Source organism: Brachyhypopomus gauderio, chromosome 7 (genome assembly GCF_052324685.1).
Source record: "Brachyhypopomus gauderio isolate BG-103 chromosome 7, BGAUD_0.2, whole genome shotgun sequence".
Lineage (NCBI taxonomy): Eukaryota > Metazoa > Chordata > Actinopteri > Gymnotiformes > Hypopomidae > Brachyhypopomus > Brachyhypopomus gauderio.
The window spans coordinates 9,678,062-9,701,157 of record NC_135217.1 but is presented as its reverse complement, the minus strand read 5'-3'; the positions used below and the strand labels follow the sequence as shown (position 1 = coordinate 9,701,157).

The 23,096-nt window shown below is 47.5% G+C and overlaps 1 protein-coding gene across 1 annotated transcript in view; it reads left to right on the top strand.

The window, feature by feature from the left end:
- zbtb20 (zinc finger and BTB domain containing 20) overlaps window positions 1-22,839 on the top strand; it is a 42,473-nt gene extending 19,634 nt beyond the window's left edge. The window contains 4 exon segments of the mRNA XM_077011500.1: window positions 12,934-13,140; window positions 17,841-19,421; window positions 21,864-22,228; window positions 22,230-22,839. Of these exon segments, the coding sequence (XP_076867615.1) occupies window positions 17,861-19,421; window positions 21,864-22,228; window positions 22,230-22,391 (2,088 nt within the window). The 5' untranslated portion in view covers window positions 12,934-13,140; window positions 17,841-17,860 and the 3' untranslated portion in view covers window positions 22,392-22,839.
- Window positions 22,840-23,096: the final 257 nt, after the last annotated feature.

The window sequence follows — 23,096 nt, the reverse complement described above, 5'->3', positions numbered from 1 at the left end:
ATGGTAAGCTAGTGTGAGGTGGTAAATGTGACATGGTAAACTCTAGTGTGAGATGGTAAACTCTAATCTGACATGGTAAATTCTAGTGTGAGATGGTAAACTCTAATCTGACATGGTAAATTCTAGTGTGAGATGGTAAACTCTAATCTGACATGGTAAACTCTAGTGTGAGATGGTAAACTTATCTGATATGGTAAACTGTAGTCTGACAAAACACACATGGTAAAGTCTGAGAGTTTAAACTCTAGTGGGACTTTAGCGTCACCTTAAAAGACCTTTTCTCCACTGAGCTCACTCACTCTCCTGCTTCTGCTTGACCATAAAATACGACTCACTTGGCCTGCAGAGATACTGCCACCACACACGTGTTGACATGTAACTTATTTCCCTCCCCCACACCCCTGTCCCTCTCTATTTCTCTCTCCATTTCATTCACTTCTTATACTTTAGCTTCCCCTGTCTTTACTTAATGTATCACAGAATGGAGAATAATTGGATACATTCCAGTTATATATTTACAACTGCCCTCGCCTCAGTCACCGATGCCAACAAGTGGAGCTAGCGTTTCCAGGAACATGGTCTGTGTTTGTGATTTAAGCTTCGTGTAGGTGTTCGTTAATGTTGTTTGTCAATGCAAATGATGGATCTCCTGCCTGCGGGGTTCATATGCTGAGAGCAAAAGGGAAATCAATTAAAAGCCAAGCTCGAGCAGGCATTTCTCAGGCTCTCCATCAAGGGCCATGTTTTAGCGGCATTACAGGTATTATCTGCTAATTTTCATGTTTATACATAATTGCACGAAGAGTTGAGTTTAAAGCACTCAACTCTGTGATTTATATTGTTCGATAATTTAATTAGTGCATGTAATGATGTTAGATGGATGGGGTGGTGGGGGGGTGCACATCAAAAGCTGGGGTTTGGATGGTGCTTCTGGTTGGTGCTCTCTGACACGCAGCTTCTGTCAACTCTGACACGCTAGGGGAAAAACATTTTGTGGGTCTGCTGGTCTTTTAGCTGTTTTCCATGTTTTGTAAACATTCATCAATGACAAGTTATTTCTTTGAACTGGATGATGAGTTTTGCTCTAGGGAGGTCATGAGAGAACGTGGTGGGTGTGTATAGCAGTGATTTTGTATTGTTTTAACCTTCATGATGTAAGAACTTCACGGTCACTATGTCACATGATTAGAATGTTGAAAGAAAGAGTCTGCAATGCTGAAGTGTCCTTGCCAGATTTATACAAAGAACATCGGACAAGAACAATTATTATTTTTTAAATAATTGAAATGCACTTGATTCACAAACCGGAAAGACAAAGGCAACAGTAGAATGTTCTGTCCACAAATTTCTCATCTTTTCCCCCGGTCCTGACCACATATGTCTTCGGGTTCCTGGCTCCTGTGCCTGCGAGGTCATGGTGAACCTGTATGAGTAAATTCTTAACCCCTTATACGGCCATTCTTGTAATAATCTCTTTAAAGAACAAATTCGTGTGTTAAACTGATATAAGTGGTTACACACTTAAGCTGTTCAGTATTCACATACACATTAGGTCATGAAGATGGCACACAGCCAATCATGTGGGCTCCCATCACCTAGAAATTGAATAAAGTTATTATGAAATGAAAGGTCAGGGCTCCTTCTTTACAGTGAAATGTTTTCCAGAAGAGATCACCGAGCCATGACTGTGCTGTTACATTACGTCCAACTGGGTTACACGTTCATGCTTTTCCATGTTCCGGATTTTTTAGCGATTTGTAATTACCGTCACATTACGACAGTGACAGCTAACCAGATAACAGCGGCGTGCCCCCCGCGTCCCGCCTCACCACAACCGCAGCGGTGTAGAGGCCCTCCCACCCTACAGGGCCATCTCCGTCACTGGCCAAACACTCATCACCGACACCGTAAAAAAACAAAAAACACAACAGAAAAACAAACGAGCGTCGTCATGGCGTTGTCGGCATCTGTGATATAGGAGACCTCTCTTTGGGGTTTACTGTTCACAGACGGGAGAGAAAAGCGGGTCAGCACATCATTCCGACTCATTAATATATTTATGTCCTTAATATGCACAGCTAGACTGTGTTAAAAATAAACAAGGCATTCTCTCCACTTCCTGCCGTCTGGGAGGGAACCGCCATGTTGGTGCTGTTAGGGGCCGGGCTCTGATGCACAGGACAATGCGCCAATGTGCTGTGCATTGTAAGTCACATTTGCATATTCAAGATTTATATTATTCAGAGGGCTGACATCCTTCCCTTTCCCCGCGCCCCCCCTCCCGCCCTCCTGCCTCCGTGCCCCCCCCACACCCGCCCGCCATCTACGCTCTGCCCAACGCCGCCTCCCACCCTCCACCCCTCACCTTTCTCTCCATCCCTCTCTCCCTCTCTGTCTCACAGACCTGATAAAAATGATTTCCAGTCACCACTCTGCATTCTTTATGAGATGGCCGGCTCATTACAGAGCCTTTGATTAACCTGAATTCCTCTCCTGTCCTTCTCTCTCTCTGAGGCTTTCTTCTTCATCCTCTCTCTCTCTTTCTCTCTCTTTTCTCTCTGTCTCTTTTCTCTTCCATTCTGTGCTCTTTGTTATGGCAGCAGGGCATGGCGGTGGCAGCCTAGAGTATTGTGTCTGACTCTCTCCCAGACAAACTGACCTCTGGGGATTTATTGACAGCTAGCTCTACAAAGGCAGACACACACGCAGCCACTCGGCACAGTTACACTGAGAGAGAGAGAGAGAGGGGAGAAAAAAGAGGGAGAGAAAATGAGTGGAGATCAATGACAGGACGCAGAGAAACCGGTTCTCTCTCCCTCTCTTCAACCTATTTTTAAAAAGGAGGGAAGAACACAAAAACCCATAAAACTCAGAGAGGGAGAGAGGGAGAGAGGCGAAGGTATTTTTTGGGAGAGGGACATGAAGGGAGAAGAAGGAAGAAAATGGCGCCCTCAAAAAAAAAAAAAAAGGGATCTAATTAATTTTGAAGGATCATCAGCCCCTTTCGTCCAAGACTCGGGAGGGAGAGGGAGATGGAGAAGGAGGGAGGGAGGGAGGGACATGGGGAGGGGATGGAGAGAGAGAGGGTGAGCAGGAGGGTATGGAGAAATGGGGGGAGAGAGAATGAGGGAGGGGGGCAAGAGAGGGAGAGAAAGAGAGAGAGAGAAAAAGGGAGGGGGGGGCAGCAGACCCCTGGACTGATTAGCATTCAGGGCAGGTAGGAGTCGGCTGCTGCTCACCCACTGTGGGCCAGCCGGAGAGAAATGGCACTGTGTGTGTGTGTGTGTGTGTGTGTGTGTGTGTGTGTGTGTGTGTGTGTGTGTGTGTGTGTGTGTGTGTGTGTGTGTGTGTGTGAGTGTGTGTGAGTGTGTGTGAGTGTGTGTGTGTGTGAGTGTGTGTGAGTGTGTATGTGTGTGTGTGTGTGTGAGGGAGAGGAATGGCCATGTCTGATCGTGGGTGTGTGTGTCTATATATGTGTGTAAATAAGAATGAGTGAGTGAGTGTGTGTGCATATGCGTGAGTATACACCGGTGTGTGTGTGTGTGTGTGTGTGTGTGTGTGTGTGTGTGTGTGTGTGTGTGTGTGTGTACGGGCGGGTGTGGGTAGGTGGGTGTCTGTCTGCATGTCTGTCTCGGGGAGCACTGCTAGCTGTTTGTGCTTTTGTTACCCACTTTCACCTCACTTCACCCCACTGGCAGGAGGATTTACATGCTGCTGTCCACTCTCCACTGATCCAGGGTCAGCCTGCATAGTCTAAGCCCTCACACCAGCCCTTAGAAGAGAAAAATAAAAATGATCTTAGCTCAGTTAGAGGATAACGTGTCTCCTAGCTGCTGTTTTTTGGGGAGGGGGTGGGGAAGACTACAGATCCCACAAACCCTCTGATTGGTGTAGTGCACCGAGTATTGTTAAGGGTTGCTGGTGGATTTAATTTATTTCTGGTTTAAGCATATGTTATTTGGGGTGCCTGTGCTAATGCTAAACCCTGTAGTGTTTGACCCTTATTTTTGTGAGTTGATTTTATCTGTCTCATCAAATAATAGAACAACTAGATTGAAAAGAAAAGCACCTCGTGTGTGTATGTTTGTGTGTGTGCACGTGCGCATGCGTGTGTGTGTGTGTGTGTGTGTGCACTGGCGTGCGCGCATGTGTTTGTGTGATATTACAAAGCCATGAAATTGATAAAATATTCAAGTGGCTAATGGAGTGTTTTGTTGAACCTTTTATTTCTTCCCTGTCTAATGTACCTTTAAAAAGCTTTTGAAAGATCTTTATACCATGCACTTTAATGAGCCTTCTTTATTAAGACCCTGTGTGTGTGTGTGTGTGTGTGTGTGTGTGTGTGTGTGTGTGTGTGTGTGTGTGTGTGTGTGTGTGTGTGTGTGTGTGTGTGTGTGTGTGTGTGTGTCAGAGCCTGCACACACACACACACACACACACAGGCATGTCTGGGCGTACCAGCAAGGGCATTTTTCTCTCCACCAGTATCAATATGTATGAACCCTTCATTGTGTGTGCCATTGATCGGGCATCATTCTATAGACAAAGCACCTTTCCTTCATAAGGATGGAGGGGCTTTGATCCAGGCCTCCCCTCTCCCGACTTCATGCATATATTCTGACAGCTCGGATCAGGATCAAAGCGGCGTGCATGCGCACAACGTATGCGCTACAGTACGCGCGCACACCCGCCAGCTCATTTCCAATTCATTACCTTTAGCGGCTCCTTTACCGGCTAGCTCATAATTAATGAGCGTCGTTTTGCTGTGACGTTAATAACCACTCCAACCGCTTTATGAAAGGGAGCGCTTAAATCTTATTGGGTGCTCGTTGCCTACCTGAGATGCAAAAATAGGAAGGAATATTCCTCATGTTGCATATGGAGGTGTTCTATTGGCTCATGTGATTTATGTGCAGGCGAGGCAACCCCAGCCCGACGCTCAGACTTCCAGCTCTACCGTAAATGTGAGCAGCTTGAAACCGCTGTAGTTTTGCTCAGGTGTTTTTGCTTTGGGGAAACGGGAAGATGGTTTAGAGATCTCAGGTTGGAGTGTGGAGGGAATGAGTTCTTTTCACTTAATTACAAACTGGTTTATTTTTCCCTGTGAGGCACTTTGCGCAGTGCAAAATACACGATTCACTTCAGATGGCACAAAGAGAGAACACACACATACACACACACATATAATGATACTTGAAGAGAACACACGTGCACAATCACACATAGGGAGAACACAGGCGAGCACAAATGCACATAAGGTCCATAATAATTTTCAGCGATCTAAAAACCAAGCCATCCTTGTGTCCTGGCAAGCCCGCTGCAATTCTGTTCGAATCTTTATAAAGTAGCGCTTGTTCAAATGCAGTATCTTCCTGAACCTCAACCTGACAACCTACCAGAAGAATTTGGGTCACCGTCATGAATAGTTGATGCTTTGTGCCAAACATCATTTGCATGCAGGTTCTGTGATGGGCGTTAAGCACTCAGCCGACGCTGTAGTTTACTTTAGCTTGACACTTCTATTTGTCTTCACACATGAAAGCTTACAGTCTGTTGCAACACCAAAGCCAGAACCAGAGCAGGCGATGCCTTCATATGAACGTTGTGTGAAATTACGCAATCCTTACCGTTGTTGATATGCTTACGCCATTCGGAAATGCCCTGAATAGGGCTGATGGTAAATATTTGGCTCTGGCAGACAGACCAAGCATTCAGAACGCCGCGGGAGAGTGAGAGCGTGTATGGATGGGGGGTGTAGCAGTCCTCATCATACATGGGAGGAGTAACCAATCCGTACAGCCAAAGAGGAATCCCCATCTGTACAGACGACGAGGAGTGCCGATACATTCGGCCGACGAGGAGTACTGACCGATCTGTGCTGATGACGAGTACTGACCATTCTGAACAGATGACAAATACTGACCGATCTGTGCTGATGATGAGGAGTATTGACCGATCTGAACAGATGACAAATACTGACCGATCTGAACAGATGATGATGAGTACTGACCAATCTGAACAGATGATGACGAATACTGACCGATCTGAACAGACGATGACGAATACTGACCAATCTGAATAGATGATGACGAGTAGTGACCGATCTGAACAGATGAAAAATACTGACCGATCTGAACAGATGATGACAAATACTGACCAATCTGAATAGATGATGACGAGTAGTGACCGATCTGAACAGATGAAAAATACTGACCGATCTGAACAGATGATGACAAATACTGACCAATCTGAATAGATGATGACGAGTAGTGACCGATCTGAACAGATGAAAAATACTGACCGATCTGAACAGATGATGACGAATACTGACCAATCTGAACAGATGATGACAAGTAGTGACCGGTCTGAACAGATGATGATGAGTACTGACCAATCTGAACAGATGATGACGAATACTGACCGGTCTGAACAGATGATGACGAGTACTGCCTGATCCGTACGGCCAATGACGAGTACAGATTCATATGGACAACAATCCTCCATGTGTTAATTTAACGTATAGGTCACTGCAACCATGGTGTGTGTGGTACAAGCAGTGAACCAAGTGGTTATGGGAGGGGCAACACCCATTGCGAGGTGACGTTTTCTCTTATGTTACAGGTGGAGGCATCTTAGAGGGACCATGTGCATCTGCGTTTCCTACTTTGCTTTTAAACATCTGTGGCGCGTCTCCGTTTGTGAGACGTTTTGCCCGGGGGCTCGGCGGTGTGTGCTGTCGGCGGCCGGTTGGCTCCCGTGTCCGGGTCTCCCCTTCAAGTCGTCTTTCACATAACGACAGGGGAGCTGCCCTCATGTTCGCGTTAACCTGACCCGTCTGCCGGTGACTCCTGCCCAGACCGCCGGCCGTCCTCATCACACTCCCCTGTAGCTGCTCCAACACGTTGCACTCTGTGCCATGTCCCTCTAACGTCCTCCGCCACGTGGCCCATATGGGTGGGGAGTTTTGTGTTAGTGCTGGGCTTCCTGTCCGTTCCAGCCGTTCGGTTCAGCAGGGAGTGGTGGTGTGTGGTCCCACACACATGGCCCTATCCCTGGCTGGGGGAGTTGTGTGTGTCCGTGTTGCTGCACGTGCTTCATGCTATGTGATACAGATTGAATGGTGAATGGCCCCCTCTTACTGTTTATTTAGCCATTAGAAGGTTGAGTCTTTTATAAGGTTGAGTCAAAATAACATTGTGTGTGTGTGTGTGTGTGTGTGTGTGTGTGTGTGTGTGTGTGTGTGTGTGTGTGTGTGTGTGCATATGTGTGCATATATGTTTGTGTGCACACGTGTGAGTATTGCTGTGTGTGTCTGTTTGTCTGTCTGCGAGTGTGTGCGCGTGTGTGCATATGTATTTGTGTGTGCGTGTGTGTGTGTGTGTCGATGTGTATATGCTTGTGTACACATATGTCTGCATACATGTTTGTGTATGCACATGTGAGTATTGCTGTGCGTGCGTGCGTGTGTGTGTGTGTGTGTGTGTGTGTGTGTGTCTTTGGGCTTCAGGTTGGTGCTAGGATATTTCAGAATAGTTTGCATTTTACAGTGCTCCATAAAGGATTAATGAACTCTCGCAAAAGGCTCTTCAGGCCTGGACCACCACACTCAGTACGCCTGTGTGCTTTCTCAAACTCCGCTCACGCTCTCAAACTCCGCTCACGTTCTCAAACTCCGCTCATGCTCTCAAACTCTGCTCACGCTCTCAAACTCCGCTCACGCGCTCCAACTTCTAACGCTCCCTCAGCATTCCTTTCATTTCAGCAACAAGCTGGGAGAGATTGTTGTTGTGGTCCACGTACCTGCTGCGTCCATAGATGAACCCACAGCAGTGAGAGAGTCGGCCAGGACCTCACCGGCGTCACCGTCACAAATAACCAGGACGGTCGCAGGCGGACATGTGGAGGGACCAAGGTGTCCTAGAGAGGGGGTGGGGGTGGGGGGGGGGCTATCGAGTGCTTTCAAACTTGTTACATATATTCTGTTCCTCAAAGGGGAGGATTTTACAAAATGTCTTGGGAACCGCACGGAACAGTCACGTGTTTGGGACCAAGGCCATTCAGCTTTGATCGCAGCAATATTTCAAATCTTCTCCTTCTTCATTATCAAGAACAGTGGTGCATTTCTGAATGGCCACAAGTGTTAGTCATACACAAAGCATCTTTATAAGATAATCTTCCCAAGGACGAACACATCCGAAATCAAACCGCTTTGTACTCTCCGGGGTTCATGGAGAGTGCTGTCCCGTTCTCCAACTGCTAATCTAAACCTAAAACCTAAAAAGATGTTTTAAAATAACAACCTAGAAATTATTAAAAGATTCCAGTATGACTAAAGGGGCAGGAGACATCAGAAGACTTCTCAGAACTGGATCGATCGTTTTACAACTGCCCGGATCTATAATATGTTCGTACTCCTCCTGTTGCCTGTGTTCCGTTTTGTTTTGACTGTCGCTCTTGTGGGGTAGTGAGTGTCTCACATTTCAGCTCCGTTCTGGACACACCCTGATACATTTTTTTTTCTTTTCTTTTCTTTTCTTCTTTTTTTATTTAATGGACAAACGCCTCACTGTAAAAGGAAGACACGATACGAGAAATCCTCAAGATGATTTAAAAAAAAGAGGAGTTTGTGTGAGTGGCGGGAATGACTGATCCTGCTCTGTCGCCCCTTCTGGCTCCGCTAACACGGAGACCCGGACACACTTCTACATGTCGAAAACTGCAATAGCATCACATTTGGCAATGCAGGAAAAGTCCTGGCACCTGGTATATGCCGACCGTTAGTGGCTTCTCCATGTGTTGGCACGCGCACACTCACACAAGCGGGCACGCGCACACACCCACACACACACACACACGCACACGAACACGCATGGAGCTATCGGGCAAATATGGAGTGATCTGGCAAAGAGAGCAACACGTACATTCCTCAGTGTGTATCGCAGTAACAGCTCTATGACGTTTGTACAATCCTCAGTACAGTACGTCTGTTTCAGAGCCTTAACTGTTTAATGGTCAGGCTCTGTGCTACACTGAGATAGAATAAGCAAAATAGAGAGGTTTCTAGAAGAGTACGTTTCTCTCCATTGTGAGTCAGTCACATTGTGAAATTCTGATTAGATTCCGAGATTTTAAAGGTGACGTAGCAGAGGAGATTTCGGAATTTGTTTTCTGTAGAAACCTTTGGAGGTCACAAAAAAGTCCGTAATTATGTATCTGTCCTGTCTGCCAGAGGCTCACAAATTCAATGGAAATGTATAAATGCACAAATGAAGGGGAGGAGATATGAAATCAACAAACAAACAGCCAGACAAACAGACAAACAAACAGAATGTGGAGAATTACCAGACACGAAATCAGAGGTCTGATAGACGGATGAAAATGTAGAGCCGTCTCGTGATTGGCAGACGGCGGTTAGGCAGCAGGGCTGCAGTGTCTCGCGCTGCCATCCTTTGGCCTGGGTTCAGACTGTCTCGTCTGCGGGACTATGCGGTCGTCCAGCACAAAGCCACAGAACACCGAGACCTTTCACAAAGTAAAAAAAAAAAAAAAACAAAAACAGAAAAGCGATCAGGGAAAAAGCAGAGAGTGTTTAAGGAGGTGCACGGCCGAAGGAGCTCAGGAGAGAGCTGACGTCCCGAGTGACCATGCTAATGTGGCAATCGCTTGTCATCTGGGCTAAAATGGACATGGAGAGAGAGAGAGAGAGAGAGAGTGTGTGTGTCTGTATCTGTGTGTGTCTGTGTGTGTCTCTGTCTGTCCAGTGAGCCGAGTGCCACCTGCTGTATGGACTCTGTGGCTGGGCACAGTGGCCTACTAAGGATAAAGGTGCTTGTGAGGACCAGGGCACTGGTATGACGTACCAGTCTAGACAGAGAATAACTCCTGCTTCGGCTTAACGGGGGAGTTCGGTGGTTCTGAGGGGCCCGCAACCTGCTCCAGGTTCCGTTTGGGGGCTGCAGAGGTGACTTGAGTCTTTATAGGGGTTTCAGTGCACCACCCACTCCGCCCCTTCAGTTTATGAATGTAGGTTAGGCCATTCAATATTAAAGAATTATATAATAGACCCAGTCTGGGTACACACACACATACACTGACTCCAAATGCACATCCTCACCATGACTTCTCATACATGAACACACTCACACCGTCATACACAAACACACGAGCAAGACGCACATCCTCACACGTATTCATACACAAACACACATTCATACACAAACACACAAACCAGACGCACATCCTCACTCTGAATGCTAATGCAGAAACACACTCACACACACTCCAGACGCACATCCGCACTCTGAATGCTCATCCAAAAACATGCTTACAAGCGCGCGCACACACACACACACACACACACACACACACACTCCAGATGTACATCCTAACTGACTGCTCAGACAAAAACTCACACATTCACAAAGACTCACTCATTCACACACACACACACACATACACACACTGAATGCTCTCACATTCTTACATACTCAAATAAACTCTCTACTTATTCACAAACACACATATGCACACATATAAGCCTACCTATTCACTTACATTTGCATACACACACACACACACACATACACACATCAGCAGCATGATCTCTCTGTTTAATGAATCAAAATCAGACCATTGTCAGGCTGGACTAGAAGATGGATGGATGGAGTGTGTGTATGCATTGCAGGCGCGCGCGCGCACGTGTGTGTGTGTGTGTGTGTGTGTGTGTGTGTTTTAAAGAGAAGGTACTTTTGTGTAGCGCCACATTTGTGTTTAGCCATGACACTGCTGCACATTCAGCACTCTTATTTGAACCTGTGTTATTGAACTGAGTTTGTGTAAGGCTTGCAGATAAAACGTGCTTAATGAGATTTTGTGGCAGAACATTGTCCTTGCTTTTATAATTGTTGCGTGTGTGTGTGTGTGTCTATGTGTATATACAAGACAGAGGAAGAGAAAATACGTAAAACTCAATGATACAGGCTAAATATCTGTACTTCATTCTACTTGTAATAGTACATTTACAGAAAATCTTTTCCAAAGGCTTTATTTGGTGAATGTATGCCTTACCTTGAGAGCTTTGATGTATAACAATAAGAGGTTTAATTTTAATTTTAATTTTCTTTGGCTGCATGCATGTTCGTGTTTTTGCATTCAAGTGCAATGAAGGTCCCTTTTTTTTTTTTTTTGAACTTATAGAGGAATTTTCAATCAGTCATGGTTCAACAGACTCGAATGGGAACAAGTCTGAGAAACATTCTTATCTGGCTCTTAAAAGGCCGTCTCTCCTCGCACGTCCGAGTCCTGCTAGCTACGCGGGCTTCCTCCGCGCTGCTCTGGGGGAGGAGCTTGAAACCCCTCCGTGCTGATTTGGGGAGGCGCTCCGTTGTGTAAAAATCGGAGCACTCCTCGGGCCAGTGAGAGACAACGCTCTGTGGAAAAAGAGTGGAAAACCACACAGGTTACACAGCCTGGTGTTGAGGAGTGAGGAATCCTTATCTACATATTGCTCAACTGTACATCGGTAACCCAATCGTGTGCATAGATCATAAATCCTTCATTATCCATGAGTACAGCGTTGTCTCCAGACCCTTGAGTCTCACCCTGTATGCAGCCTGTTTACTTCCCATTGTCTTTGGACTGGAGCTAGGTTCGTTATTTAAAAAGGTGGGCCCCGGGCCCCTTTGGCCTGAGGCCCCTACCTCCCTTTTACCCTGGGAAATGTGTTTTAGGAACCATGGTCTGTACAAATGCCTTATTTCCTTCACCCTGTGCTCAGCTTGAACCAAAAATCCTCCGTGGTGGGGTGGGGGGGGCACTCGTCTGGGTCTGGGTCTGTGAGACGGAGGGGCTCGCCACTCACGTGCTGGCTGCAAACATAACCGACCTGCTGCAGTCTCCGCACCAGACTCTTCTGTTACCCTTCACAAACCACAATGAGATAAGACACCCTGTTGGTGGGTGTGTGGCTGTCTGTGTGTGCTGTCTGTGTGTGTCTGCATGTGTCTGTGTGTTCATGTGTGTGCATGCGATAGTCTGTGTGTCCGGAAGATGGCCGCCTGACTGTGGTGAGGCAGGCTGGCTACAGGTTTTCTCCACAAACACACCTGGCCCGGGGAGTGTATCATTTCTCTCTGGCCTGAGCTGAGGCTGTAATCAACCGGGGTGTGTGTCCACTCTTCTCCATGCTGTAACACACACACACTCACACACTCGCGCGCTCTCACTGGCACACACAACCATGTCCTTATATGTGGGGAGAATTCAGTTCTCACTCCAGAACGTGACACTTCTCGCTGTTACTGTGCAACTGTGCCACTCTGAGCAGTTCAAGTTTGGACAGAGGAAGCTGGGGGAGTCGCCGAAGGGGAGGTGGGTGTGGGGGAGGCGGAGTTATAAGAGGGGGGGTAGGCAGGGGGAGGGGTCTTCGGTGTCCTTTTCTTCCTCATATGAGTAGTGAGAGTGGCCAGTGGTGCATGAAGGAAAGATTAGGTGTTTTGGAGGTGTTTGCTTGTGACTGTGAAGGGCAGAGCCAGCTTTGAAGCTTTTAGCTATTAGCTATTAGCTTTCTCCTGCTTCTTACTTCCTTTTGTGCCCTTCAGTTTAGTTGTTATTTTTTTATTATTTTTACTTTTCCTGTCTATAATTTGGCATCTCATTGCCACTTTTTGTTCACAAACCTCCTCACCCAGTTGTTCTTTCACAAAAAAGAAAAAATTGCAGTTAAATTGGGATGGTGTGAACGTGAAAGCAGATGCAGGTGTGTAATAAGGCTCCTCTGCTCCCTCCCTCCCTCTCTCTCTCTCACTCTCACTCTTTCCCTCCCTCTCTCTCTCTCCCTCTCTCTCTCTCTCTCTCTGTCTCTCTCTGTCTCTCTCTGTCTCTCTCTCTCTCTCTCCCCCCTCCATACCTCCTGGTGCATGCTTGCCTTGCCAGGGCCTTGGTGAAGACTGTGTGAGGTTGGACTGCGGCCGGGAGAGATGAAGTGAGCGACCTCAGACTGGGCTCTCTCCTCTGCGTTTTCCAGCACCAGCAACCTGTAGCATCCTGCCCCTGTGCCTCGGCCACGCCCACCCGCCACGCCCACCCTCCCACACACACGCCCACCACACACAAGACTACCCCACCGAGCGCCATCAGACTGTACGTATGCCTCCGCGTCAGACACACACACACACACACACAAACGATACTGCTACATGTTTGTGTATCACTGTATGTGATATTTAAAAAGCGAAACACATTCTACCTGAGGAATTCTTAGTCTGATGCTGTTGTGTTGTTTATCTGAAGCACCCTTGGCCAGAATGACATCGGACAATATCTACACTGTGTACTGAACACACACATACTCTCTCTCACTCACTCACTCACTCACTCACTCACTCACTCACACACACACACACACACACACACACACACACACACACACACACACACACACACACACTTTCAAATACTTTTGTATAACCCATAGCCAAAATTCTACATAATACAAGACCACAAGCTATACAAGCTGTATACACATAGCACAACCTGGTTTCTGTCTGTCTGTCTCTCTCTCTCTCTCTCACACACACACACACACACACACACACACACACTCTCTCTCTCTCTCTCTCTCTCTCTCTCTCTCTCTCTCTCTCTCTCTCTCTCTTTCTCTTTCAAACAGACACACACACACGCACAGTCACCGGGCATGTAGAAACCACTATATTGAATGCGTGCTTTTGGATATACACATACACACACAGATCACTTGAACCGATCTACAAACATCGTCTCTCACTCACTGTGTAGAATGAAGTACTTCAGCTTGCATTACCAAATACAATGTCTGCTATTCTTACACACTACCGTATACAGTGTCTACCAGTGCATTCAGGAATTCAAACATACACCTTCATAAAAACCATTTTATGAAAACCGCACTCAAGCTTTTGTGTCTACATACATCTCACACCCAAATATTCTCTTTTATTGAGCTCAAATATTTCCTTGAAATTTATGAATAACAGTTTTGTGTCTGCAAACATTTACAGATTGTCTAAATGGCCTATTCTGCTAGTTAAACAAAATATTCATGGAATGGAAGAGTAATACACATTCTTCAATGAAACAGGACAATTAATAGCAAGTATTTAGATACACACACACACATACAACACAGTTTGGTCTTTGACACACGCGCACACACACACACACACACACACACTCACTCACTTTCACTGTCTTTGTTTCATCAGCAACCTTCGAAGTTTAAGAATATTTCCACAGACAGACACCACGACTGTCACTCCTCCTTCCTCAAGCCCACACAGTTCAGATTCTATTGTGCGCCATTGTATGTGAGTCATGGGATTAAAGTATTGAACATTGACTATAATCAGATGTTTCACTGAGCCAGTGTTTGCTTGCAGAAGCTTGTTTTTATAACCTTAGAGCACATCACTTACGTTTCGCATTTAGCTCCTTTCGAAAAGACCACGCTGCTAATTTGACATTTCCAGTTTGATAATTATGCGCAGTACGCTCAGTGTTTCAGATCGGTGGTACCACTCAAACAGGACAATGACAGTCTGAGACAGCAGAAGGTGTCGGAGAGCCGAAGGGAGTCTGAAAATGAAGGAAACGTTCATGGGCTCGATGAATGCGACACCGTTCTTTAAGAAACAGAGTGGGCACAAGTGTGGGAGAAAGGGAGGGAAAAGCTGTAGCTTTCAGGTGCAACGAGTGTGTGTGTGAGTGTGTGTGTAGTAGTGTCATTCAGTGGAATGAGTTTTCTGAGGGAGAACAAGAATTGATATCACCACTTTCTACAGCAATTAATATCATTCTTTAAAAAAAAAACATGTTAATGTCCTCACAGGAAGTCTTTGAAACTGTTTTGTAGCCATACTGTTATGGAGCATGAAGCACCATGTCAAAAGTAGACATTTTGTGCCCTGTCTACAGCAGTGTTTGTTTGGGCGAAAGATTTTCTCATACCGTACTCAACATACATGTTAGATCCGACCTCAGAAGGATTCTGAAAATAACCCTGAAAAGGGAATTTTTCATGATAGCACCATAGCTTGATGTTTTATTTCTGGTTTTAATTCATTTTTGATGTAGAAACACATGCCTCGTGCACAAACAAGCCTAAAGTAAACTAGGTATGAGTTAGAGCAGCTCAAGAGTGCCCCCTGTCTGTGGAAAGAGCTTTTCTCATGTTTCAGTTTTCCTAAATCATGTATACAACTGAAAATGTTTAAAGCTGTCTCTTGGAAATTTATTAAAACCAAACTATAAGGCAGCTGGTTTGAAATAAATGTTGAAAACGGCACTGCATGCTCAGTGTATGCATGAGCTACTAAAACCATTAACAGCTAAAAGAACTTTTAACAGTCAATTGAGTTTTTTTTCTTTCGTCATTACTGTTTTTCTCCTGCTACATAAAGTCTGACACCTACCAGGTCTGTGCAAAGGACACTCTGCTGTTTTCACCATAGAGGCAGAAATTTGAAGGGCAGAGTCTCAAATCTGTCCTTTAACCACTATTGGTGCTCTGCATGTCTGAGAAGAGTTATTTAGCCATTGGCTCAGTTCCACCACCTTGGCCGAGCTGTAAGCAATCTGTGTCATGGAAAGAGCTTCTACGTTCGACCCAGCTGACGAAGGGAGACCCCATCTGCCCGACACCTCTCCTCACATAATACAGTCTGTACACTGAGCAAAAAAGAAATTAAAAAAAGAAATTAAATTGCCCACTTTATAAAAGTGCGGCCCTGATGCCTCCTCGTCCTCCAGGAGGGAGAGGGACCGCATGCCCGGCGTGTGAAGGAGGTGCTCGGGCTCGGCGCCGTGTGCTCTGGCCTCTGCTGCTCAGCCGCTCGATCGGGCTCCCGAGTTCTCACGCTAATCGCCAACGTCCTTGACCGCTCCTGCATGGCAGAAGCTGGCCACCAGCCCCTGAAGGGGGTTTTGGTGCTGCCATATGTCTCCATGTTGGAGGGAAATATCTCTGGCCTATTGGCACTGTCTTGTATGTTGGTGTCTGCGAGTGAGCGTGTGGCTACGTGACTGTAACAGGCATGACTGGCTCGGTGCATTCTTCGTGACTCAAGGTGGGAATTGTTTCAGCATGGAATCACATAGGTAGAATTTGTAATCGGAATTCTGTTCCCCTTTATTTTTTTGGACGGGCCCTAGACTGTATGTCGGATCATAAATTCGTCCATTCAAGTATTAGTTCTGGAGTCTCTCAGAAGGAGAGAGGTCTGAACTCTATATACTTTCATGAAGGTAGAAAGCATTACCATAACTACCAAACGTATTTAGGGAAGTAGAAGACACATTATAAAGCAGGTCCCTTCTTGACTAAGAGAAAATGGAGAATTTTCTCTGAAGGCAGAAATGTTTAGAAAGTTCCCATGTTGGAACCCTGCTACGATGTTTTCTTTTCATTTGGACAGGTAGCAGAATGAGCCCATCACGGGGGATGATGAGAGACGCTTTTTGCTCTTCTCCTTTATCCTTTCCAATTAATCTTTTTTCGTATGCGAATCAAATTTGTCTCGTGTGTCATAAAAAGCGTTCCTGTCAGGACAAGTTCTCTGAATAAATTTCACAACAGCCTTCTAGTACGTTTTCCGTGTATGTGGACGGTAACATCATCGTAGGGCAGTCTGGGCTGCATGGAACCGTTGCACTGGTGTGTGAAAGGTTAAGATAAACCCTTGATGTTTCTGTACATCTTCCAACTTCCGCTTCATGCTGTATTGTATTAGGGTTGTGATAAAAATTGGATACTTCTTCAGGCCGTTGAAAAAACAAAACCGATGCGTGTACTCAGGAAAATGGCAAAAGGAATAACAACCACACAAGGTTCACAACAGAGGAGTCGTGTCAAGAACAACCGCCCAGCTCCTTAAATCTGCCCCTTTTAGCCAAACCTATTCAGGGACGACAACCAATCACATCCTTTTGATTTTATTTGTCCTTGTTTGAAAAAGTTAGCATTATGTCACCTAACCAGTTTGCCACCGGTTGAGCACCATCTTCAATTCCAGGGTGCACCTCTTATTTGAAATAGTACCACCCACAGAACCTATAGATCTTTTTGGCCTCCATTCCCTCCAGCTTTAACTGGTTCCCCGATTCCATATTTTGGTATATGATGTGCGTTAAGTCCATGATGATTCACACACATTAGTATGGTGTAAGCCTAATGCAGCCATACATGGTCCATCTGTATTACACCACATACTCTTTGTTCATTAGATGTATATCACACAGACTGTCTAGCAAGGCCATTTATAGCTTCTACCTGGGAAGTGTGGGGAAGACGTACATAAGCCATATATTCCTGGCCTTATTAGGACTAAACTAGGATGCAGGGGTCCCTGTAAAATTCTCTTCCACAGGGTGCTGGCCTGAGCCGTAGAAACAGTTTCTACTGTTGGCAGTGGAGATTGAATGGGCGGTTCCACTGTTGCATGAAAATTCTGTGCATAAATAAAAGTGATGGAAGCTCAGATCGACGTTCGTGATTAGGAGTTTTTGTGCGACACATCCTGATGCAGTGACCTGAAATTCCCTCCGAGAGAAGCCGGGCACTTCAGGTGAAGGGAAGAAAGCCGGCCCTGTGCACTGAAAGTTTTAGCTGCTTTGTGTAAGACTTGCATACTGTTTGAATTCTAAACAGGAGGCAGCTTTGAAGATAAAATGTATTCAGATCTGGACTATCCCTTACTCATGTGTGTTTGCATTGTGTGTGTGTGTGTGTGTGTGTGCGTGTGTGTGCGTGTGTGTGCGTGCGCTTGTGCACTCTGGTGCACGTGCGACTTCCGTTTGCATTGCAGGTGACATCAGTTGCAAGGGGATGACCGAGCGCATTCATAACATCAATCTTCACAACTTCAGCAACTCTGTACTTGAGACCCTCAATGATCAGCGAAACCGCGGGCACTTCTGTGACGTGACTGTTCGGATCCATGGCAGCATGTTGCGTGCGCACCGGTGCGTGCTGGCCGCCGGCAGCCCCTTCTTCCAGGACAAGCTGCTCCTCGGCTACAGCGACATCGAGATCCCGTCTGTGGTGTCTGTGCAGTCCGTCCAGAAGCTGATCGACTTCATGTACAGCGGCGTGTTGCGTGTCTCGCAGTCGGAGGCCCTGCAGATCCTCACGGCCGCCAGCATCCTGCAGATCAAGACCGTCATCGACGAGTGCACGCGCATCGTATCGCAGAACGTGGGCATGGCCGCGCCCGGTGCCTTCGCCGTAGGCCCGGGCGATTCGGCGCAGGGCACGCCGCGCGGCACGCCCGAGTCGGGCACGTCGGGCCCGAGCAGCGACGCGGAGTCGGGCTACATGCAGGCGACGTCGCAGCAGGGCCTGGAGCGTGTCTACTCCTCGCTCTACGCCGGCTGCACCAGCCTGGGCCTGCAGAACGGCACGCGAGGGGACCGGCCGCAGCACTACGGGGGAGGGGCCGGGGGCGGAGCCGCGGCGGCCACGGCGGGCGGCGGCTACGAGACGACCCTCCCCCTGCAGCAGAAGGAGGCGGGGCAGGAGCCGGCCTGGATCGCCCGCATCCACGAGCGGCAGCAGCAGGTGGAGCGCTTCCTGGCCGCGTCGGAGAGCACGCATTGCCGAAAGCAGCCGCGGCCCGTACGGCTGCACACGGGCGACGTGCACATCAAGCAGGAGCAGGGCGACGACTACGGCTGCTTCGGCCTGGACGACTGCCGCGACGACGCCGACCCGCACGAGAGCGGCGACGGCGAGCCCAAGGGGGAGAGCTTCGACTCGGGCGTGAGCTCGTCCATCGGAACCGAGGCCGACCCCGTCGAGCAGCAGTACCTGTCCGGCTTCGGGCGAGAGGGCGGCGGAGGCCAGGGCGAGGGCGGCACGCCTGTGCACATCGAGGTCACCGACTCCTCCCCGGAGCAGACCCAGGAGGCCGGCGACGACGGGCCACCACTGGCCGGCGGAGGAGACGTGGCCATGCACCAGCCACCACCCAACCCGTCCGGGCCGCAGTCCGTGCCCGGCGGGCAGATGTACATCCGGCCGGGCGAGACCATCGCCAGCAACTTGCGCATGCCGCTCACGCTGACCAGCAACACGCAGGTGATGGGCACGGCGGGCAACACCTACCTGCCCACGCTCTTCGCCACGCAGTCGGCCACCGAGAACAAGCCCTTCCTCTTCAGCCTGCCCCAGTCCATGGGGAGCCAGCAGCCGCAGTTCGTGGCCGTGCCCCCCCACGGCCTGCCGCCCTTCCCCGGAGGGATAGGCGGGGTGACCCCGGCAGGAGCCCAGCAGCAGCCCGCCTCGGGTGTGGCCCAGCAGGGCGAGAAGAAGCCCTACGCCTGCACTCTCTGCTGTAAAACCTTCACTGCCAAACAGAACTACGTCAAACACATGTTCGTGCACACAGGTAAGCGGCCGTTCTCCCCCCTCTTCCCATCCCTACTTTTCTCCCATCTCTCTCCTCCTTCCTTTCCTCCCGCCAGGTATTTGTTTTGTTTTAAAACCTTCGATGGTCCTTGAGTAAATTGAACTTTGTTCAGATGTTGCCTGTTAAGAGACAACGGTTCTAGGAGCAGTTAAGCTAAGAGATGGTTAGGTGCTGCTGTTGTGAGCGCGTCGCCATCTCCACCCGTCTTCCGGGCTGGCAGGGAGGTGCTGTGTCACAAACCAGCCTGGCACTCGCCGTGTTGGCGCCCTGTAGAGGTCATGTGCCACGCCCGTGCCCGTAAAAACAGGCTTCGGCAAAAACACTACAGGAATGAATGCGCAAGCTGCTGTCTGCCCGTGCCGACACCATGGAGCAGAGTGACTGAGCCTCGTGCTGGAATGTCCGTGTGTATGTTGGGCTGTGCTACTACTGTGGTCTGGGCAGGGTAGCTGAGCGCGTAGAGGAACCAGATGGTAATCATTCACAGATCTGGGTGGTTTTTCCTGTATGTGCAGTGTGTTGCAATGTTCACATCTGAATAGGCTGGGGAAATGGTATAGAAAACCCAAGTGGTCTTGTTTTCTCACAACTTTTGCTTTTTGACAATGGCTACCATGTTGGCAAAAATGTGAAATTCAGAAAAGTGTAAAGGTGCTTTTGATGCCTTTGAAACAGTTACTGACTAGGGAGCAAATAATCAGAAATGAAATATTTCAAAATAAGACACCTCTCTCCCCACTCCCATTATCACCACCAACAACCACATACACTCATACAATACAGCATCTTAGAACTTAACCCTAACCCGAAGCTTCTTAGAACTTAACCCTAAGCTTCTTAGAACCTAACCCTAACACAAAGCTTCTTAGAACTTAACCCTAAGCTTCAAATTGAAGCTATATATTGGGTTTTAAGAAGCATCCTCAGTTTTCACTCTTCAAAATATCCCCACTACATCAGACTTTTCATGTTTTCCCATCATTATAACGAGCAAAGCAAGCAGACTCACACAAACACACGGTCTGCCTCATCAGATAGTGAATGATACATGGAAGCAGCTCTGAAGATGCAGACATTCTGAAGTGGAAAGGGTTCCTTCCCTAATCTCCCTTTTGAAGTAACCTTGGGTCAATTGCTTCCTATGGCCATGTCCCGAATACAGAAGTGCTCATGTTGATGAGCCAGAGCTCAATACTTGGAGCAGAATAGTGCAAGAATTAGCACATATCGGTAGCCCATGAACCATAATTACCAGACACTGAAGCAATGCTTGTTCACCTGCCTTCTCGCAGGGTTAGATCAATCTGATTAGCAGATATGGGTGCGTCTGCAGTTCCTAATATGATAATGTCCATAGATATTGTGCTTGTGCTGAAAAAGGCCTAGTAGCCCCGCCTGTAACGGCTTGCAGGGCCTCCTATCTGCTGGGTGCTCTCACTCTTGGTCTTAGCTGTATTTTACCCTTGGTACACAAGTAATACACCACGTCTGTTATTTACCTCATGTGTCTAGTATATTTGGTGCTAATGAAGTCTTTCGGAAATCCACAGCATTGCAGTTTAGCTTCATTCCATTATGAGCTTCGCCTGTGTTGACCTTCCTCATGTTTTTATTGGCACCATGTAGAACGTGTGTTTGTCTTAAGTTACTGTGCCAGAGCACAAGTGTCCTTAGAGTGTCTCCAATCCGGCGGAATGCTGTTTTTCTACATTATTATTATATAACATGGCTGTTGGACTTTGACCTCTGGTTAGTCATCAAGTGTGTGGCTCTAGTTATGCCCCATCATAAATCGGCCACGGCAGAGCGCGGGTGATGTTTTAAAGGAACAGTAGCAACCCGAGCGGTGGTGCATTGTGGGGGAAGGACCAGAGTCCACGTTCATCCTGAAGCACACTGGTCTTCCCTGTGAGGGAGACATATTGGGAGATAGATGGAGTTTATGTGAGATTAAAGTCCTTAACACCCGTCACTGCTCCAGAGATCAAAAGCTTCCGATTGGGCGAGTGTGCATAATAATTAGTGTTTTGTGGACCTGAACCACTGGAAGGCCTGCGTTACCTTAACAAGGGGATAATAAGGCTCTCTAATTAACTTTGAATATTAATACGACCTTTCTCAACAAAGCTTTGAAGAAATGCCATGTTACCAGTCGTACCAGATGTTTTTTCTACACCAAAAAAAGAGAGATGTTACTCATTTAAATGCAATTCCTTTTTACCTGTATGGTACAACAGCTATAATAAACTTTGTCACGAAGCAGCTTTTCTGTAAAAAGGCATTTAAACAAATGTAGTGGTTTTGGTGACGGGGGGGGAGCTGGAAACCCTCCCTGAGTTTATCCGATGTATTTGTCATGAATCTGAATGTATGGTGCTGAGCAGCCGTCTCTCTAAAGCATGTCTGGCTGTGTTCACGCAGGTGAGAAGCCACACCAGTGCAGTATCTGCTGGCGCTCTTTCTCTCTGAAGGATTACCTGATCAAACACATGGTGACCCACACGGGTGTGCGTGCCTACCAGTGCAGCATCTGCAACAAACGCTTCACGCAGAAGAGCTCGCTCAACGTCCACATGCGTCTGCACCGCGGCGAGAAGTCCTACGAGTGCTACATCTGCAAGAAGAAGTTCTCCCACAAAACCCTGCTGGAGCGTCACATGGCCCTCCACAGCACGGCGCCCGGGGTCGTGGCCGGAGCCGGAGCCGGCGGCCCCGCCTCCATCCCCGTGCCGATGGCGGTGCCCGAGCCTGGAGCGGGAGTGGTGGCGCTCGCCATGCCGGTGGGAGGGGGGCGGGGCTGGAGGCGGAGTCGGAGGCACGGGAGTGGGCGTGGCCGCGGAGGCGAGCTGCCAGGAAGGGACCACCTACATGTGTTCCGTGTGCCCTGTGAAGTTCGACCAAATCGAACACTTCAACGACCACATGCGCAAGCACGTCTCCGACGGATAAGTACAAATCAAAAAAACTTCTTTTAAACAAAAAAAAAGAATGAAAAGAAAATGGCACTAGATTTTTTTTCCCTTATATTGGGGTATGAAGAGTAATGAGTATAGACACTGGCACATTAAGTTTCCCAGAAAAAAAGGTGTTTTTCATTTTGTTTTGGGTTTGGTTTGGTTTGTTTTGTTTTTTTTTTTTTTTTGGAGGGTTTTCTCTTTTTTTGGCGTTGTTATTCTTAAAGAATAAAAAAAGATGGTGGCCTTAAGGCCATGTAGTTGGGTAATGATCCACTGGCTGGATCCATACTACTGGCCTCTAAATGTATGATTTTTCTCAAATACTGATTTATGTGTTGAACACTACCAAAAGGCCTGCGAAAGATCACACACACACACACATATATATACACACACAAACACACACACACACACACACACACACACATATCCATACAGAAGCGCAGACTACTTTTACACTTACATAGAGTTATTCGTATGTGTGTGTATATGGCTGTGCTTGTGTGTATGCGTGTCTGAGTGTAGGGGTGTGTGTGTTTGTGTGTGTGTGTGTGTGTGCACGCACAAAGATAAACATTGCCGTGAAAATTTTTAAACTAGTAGATGTTTTCCCATGTAGACCGTATTGGACCCCGTAGGTGTCCAAGCTAACTGTGGTATACCTTTTTAAAAAAGACAAAAATTAGCATCTGGTTTG